Source organism: Cibotium barometz, chromosome 33 (assembly GCF_041138505.1).
Source record: "Cibotium barometz isolate CiBa-2024 chromosome 33, ASM4113850v1, whole genome shotgun sequence".
NCBI classification, from domain to species: Eukaryota; Viridiplantae; Streptophyta; class Polypodiopsida; order Cyatheales; family Cibotiaceae; genus Cibotium; species Cibotium barometz.
Window position 1 is genome coordinate 21,808,675 of NC_141078.1, and position 3,481 is coordinate 21,812,155.

The window sequence follows — 3,481 nt, forward strand, 5'->3', positions numbered from 1 at the left end:
GGATACCTTGGATGTTGGATTCACACTATGGTCGAGTGGTTCTTGGCCTATTCTACTCCAAACAACACATGTTCAGATATAAATATATCCCATTTGATTTTGGCAAACAATGCTATACCCGCTTCTAAAGATTAAAATACCGATGCACGGGCTTATTCCTTGTGATCAATAGCCTCTTAACACTTCATGTTTTCTTAAAATTTAATTTGTACCTTCTTTATTTAGTAAAAACGATTATCGTGTAAATTATTTTCAAAATTGCCAATTTGAAAACATTTCACCTTCAGCCAAGAGAATCCAATTCCCTGGAAATAAATTCTATTTAAAAAAAATCCTATAGGTTGCTTATTACATAAGCCTCTTGGAGGCAAAGAACGAGAATAAATATACAAAACACGAGTTACTAAGGGGATGGCGCCCAAGCGGAAGCTGTGAAGAGCGGTTGGTCCAACCATGCTAGAGTAAGGTGTTGCTGGTGGTCACTCGGTAGTTCGGGGAGGAGGCGATAGCTGGAGATGGAGGAGAACATGCGAAGCAAGATGTGTGCTTGAAGGCGCGTGCGCTGCGAGAGGGGGATGCAGCGGAAGCCGGCAGGCGCCAAGAGGCGCTGCCAACGGCGGAGCGGCTGGTAACGCTCAAGGCGCAGCGGACCGTCGCATGCGAGGATATTGCGGATGTGAGCTGCAAAGAGCGCCTCGGCCTTAAAGCGGGCGGGGCTCGCACCGGGAAGGCTCGCGTCCAGGGCATCGAAGAGTGCAGCGAAGTAGCGCAGCGCGGTGAAGAAGCGGGCCTCCAGTGACGGCTGGTCGTGGCAGTCCGCCTCTTGCTCCACAAGCGCCACCACCTTGGGGCGGGTGCTGTGGATGAGCGAGAGGAGGTTCCGGGCGGCGACGCCAGTGTCGTCGTGGAGAGCGCGATGCAGCTGCAGGATACAGTTGACAGCCACCGCCTCCCTGGGCTCCGCCTTCACGTGGAGCATCCAGAGTCGCACGTCCTCCAGCTTGTCAACCACGGCGTGAAATTCGAACCTTATCCCCGCCTCCTCTGCAAACTCCGCCAGCCGATCCCCCGCGTCCTGCACCTCCTCCTTGCACTCACCCACCCCCGTCACGCGCACGTGCTGTGGTGGCCCGCCTGCCCTAGTTGCCAGACAATGGAACAGCGCCGGCCATTGCAGCCCCTGCTTGATGTCCAGATCGATCACGTGCACCCTTTCCTCCCCTTCAAACGCCTGCAGGATCATCTCGTTAGCCGTGAAATGGCTAAACTTGATCAAGGGCGTGGCGTGGTTGAGCACCTGCCAGGCGCTAGCGGCATCCCCTTCGCTCATCATCATCATCATCATCATGTCCTGCTGCCCTTCCGAAGTCACGGATGGCAGCAAGTGCTGGTAAAGCTGCGGCCACAGCTTGGATACGCGGCAGGCCAGGCCCTCGGTGAAGTAGGCCGCCAAGCGATGCACGGGGCTTCCGCTAGGCGATGCAAGTCTGCCCAATCGGGCCAGCAGGTGGTTGATGAAGGTTAGGCTGCCTTCAGAGATGGCCTCCACGCACGCCACCAAAAGATTGAGAAGCTCCACGCTCTCCTCCCGTTGTCGCTCCTCTTCAGCCTTCACCTTGAGTAACTGCTGATGTACGAGTGATGAAGCCCCATTAGGAAGCTGGACGCTGGGAGGTCTTGCTGGTGACAAAAGGGCTTTTGGCAAAGACAAAGGCAGCGGATTAATGTTACTGTTGCTTACACAGCTAGCATAGCACAGCTCTCTTGCCTTCTTAGGCATGGTTCCGGTTGCTAGGAGCTGATGCTGCACGATGCTGCTGTTGCTACTGATGTGGCTAGCTGTCAGAGGTGACCTGGAGGTAATGGCAAGGTCCATGGATGACTCATGCCCTCTCGACGTCGGTGCGCCTAGTGTTGGAGAATCCTGCTGCAGCATCAGAGAGGACGATGGCGCCGGAGAAGGAGATTCATCTCTAGCTGCACTCAGCGCCACTGCAGTCGATGAAGAAGGGGAGCAGCTCCCCCTCACGGAAGCTGTGGTCGCTCCTCCTCCTATAGACGCTCCTTCTCCTAGCGGTGAAGATATTGATGATGCTGTAGCTGCCATAGCTGCAAGAGGTTGGTGGACATATTCCCACAAACCTCCCATGGACCCTGAGAATTCAACCGGAACCAGGGCGCTACCGCTACCGACGTCAGTAAAAATCCATGGCACTAACTCTTCTTCCAAGTGCGTGGAACCGAGGAGCACACCAAAATTCTCCATTCCACGCTTTTCCTGTGCTGTGTCTCCCAGCAAATCATTCTTGCAAGCTTCCCCAGATGATTCTACTTCTCTTTTGTCTTGCGATGCCATCTCTTCAAGCGCCAAATGGGGGAATTCCACCAATTGGTACTGAGGCTCGAGTAACCCCATCACTTCAAGCTTGGTGTTTTGCGGTGGAGCTGCCATCCCTCCACATGAATCCTCGCTCAAGATAGGTGTAGTGAGGGCATTGATGTTGCTTCTGAGATCCACGTTCTGGCTAGTGGTAGTAAGCTCATGACTTCTTCCTGCGGTTAAGAAAGGACTCACTAACTTGGCGAGTTCATCATGGGAGCTTCTTCCTTGCACGCCCGCTTCTACTAATTCTTCGTCTTCAACCTTTAAAAATTCGACAGAAGTCTCCTCAGCCAAGATCTCGTAGTGCGTACATCTATCCTGCTGGTTCCCCAGAAAAGATTGCTGTTGCTGCTGAACCAGGTGCTGAACGAGACCAGCTGAGAGGCAAGGGGAGGGTGTGGCCGGCGGAGAAGGTATGTCCACGGGTAGCTGGCCGTATTGGTGGTTGTAAGACTGAAAAGCGGGACATCCTGCGAGCATCCTAGGATGCGGATCAACATACGAAGTCGATGATGTTACTGGATCTGCCTAGTCTCCTCCAACAAGTAATTGTGAAGCAGCTTAGACTGAAAAGAGAGAGAGAGAGGGGGGGAGAGAGAGAGCACATAAGCTCAACAGTCGCCCCTACCAGTAGGAAATGTAGCCGTTGCTCGATGACCGTTGTTTGTGTCGACGTTGGACAAGATAGGAAATGTTGCCGTTGGAGAGAAACGTTTAGTGGAATTTCACATTATTCATGCACAATTTTCTTTTAAAAAAAGAATAATAATACCCTTGTTTATTTGCGAGTAAGTATTTATAAAAAATGCATACATATGATTCAAAATCAAAATACCTAGTATTATAGGGCCCCATATGTTTAATTACAATGCATATGGTTCAAAATCAAAATGCCTTTGTTTTTTTTTAATTTAATTCTTGACTTGAAAGTAGAAAGTTCACATATTATCACTTACTAGTGGCATGACCCATCTATGAGGACAGGCAAGAGTAGAAAAGGGCCTTATACTTGAAGCCCACTTGGGGCCTCATGGTCCTCAACTTGACAACCTATATATACTAGTGGCATGACCCAGTAAGAAATATACATATACTCGT

General features: G+C 51.1%; 1 protein-coding gene across 1 annotated transcript; it reads right to left on the minus strand.

Annotated features, from left to right (window-relative positions):
- Positions 1-301: 301 nt before the first annotated feature.
- LOC147619388 (GRAS family transcription factor) lies at positions 302-2,957 on the minus strand. Its single transcript, XM_086773022.1, has one exon. The coding sequence runs from the start codon at positions 2,861-2,863 to the stop codon at positions 404-406; it is 2,460 nt and encodes an 819-aa protein (XP_086629148.1). The 5' UTR covers positions 2,864-2,957; the 3' UTR covers positions 302-403.
- Positions 2,958-3,481: the final 524 nt, after the last annotated feature.

Coding starts and splice junctions, on each gene's coding strand:
- LOC147619388 (XM_086773022.1), bottom strand. CDS start 2,863: ATGCTCGCAGGATGTCCCGCTTTTCAGTCTTACAACCACCAATACGGC.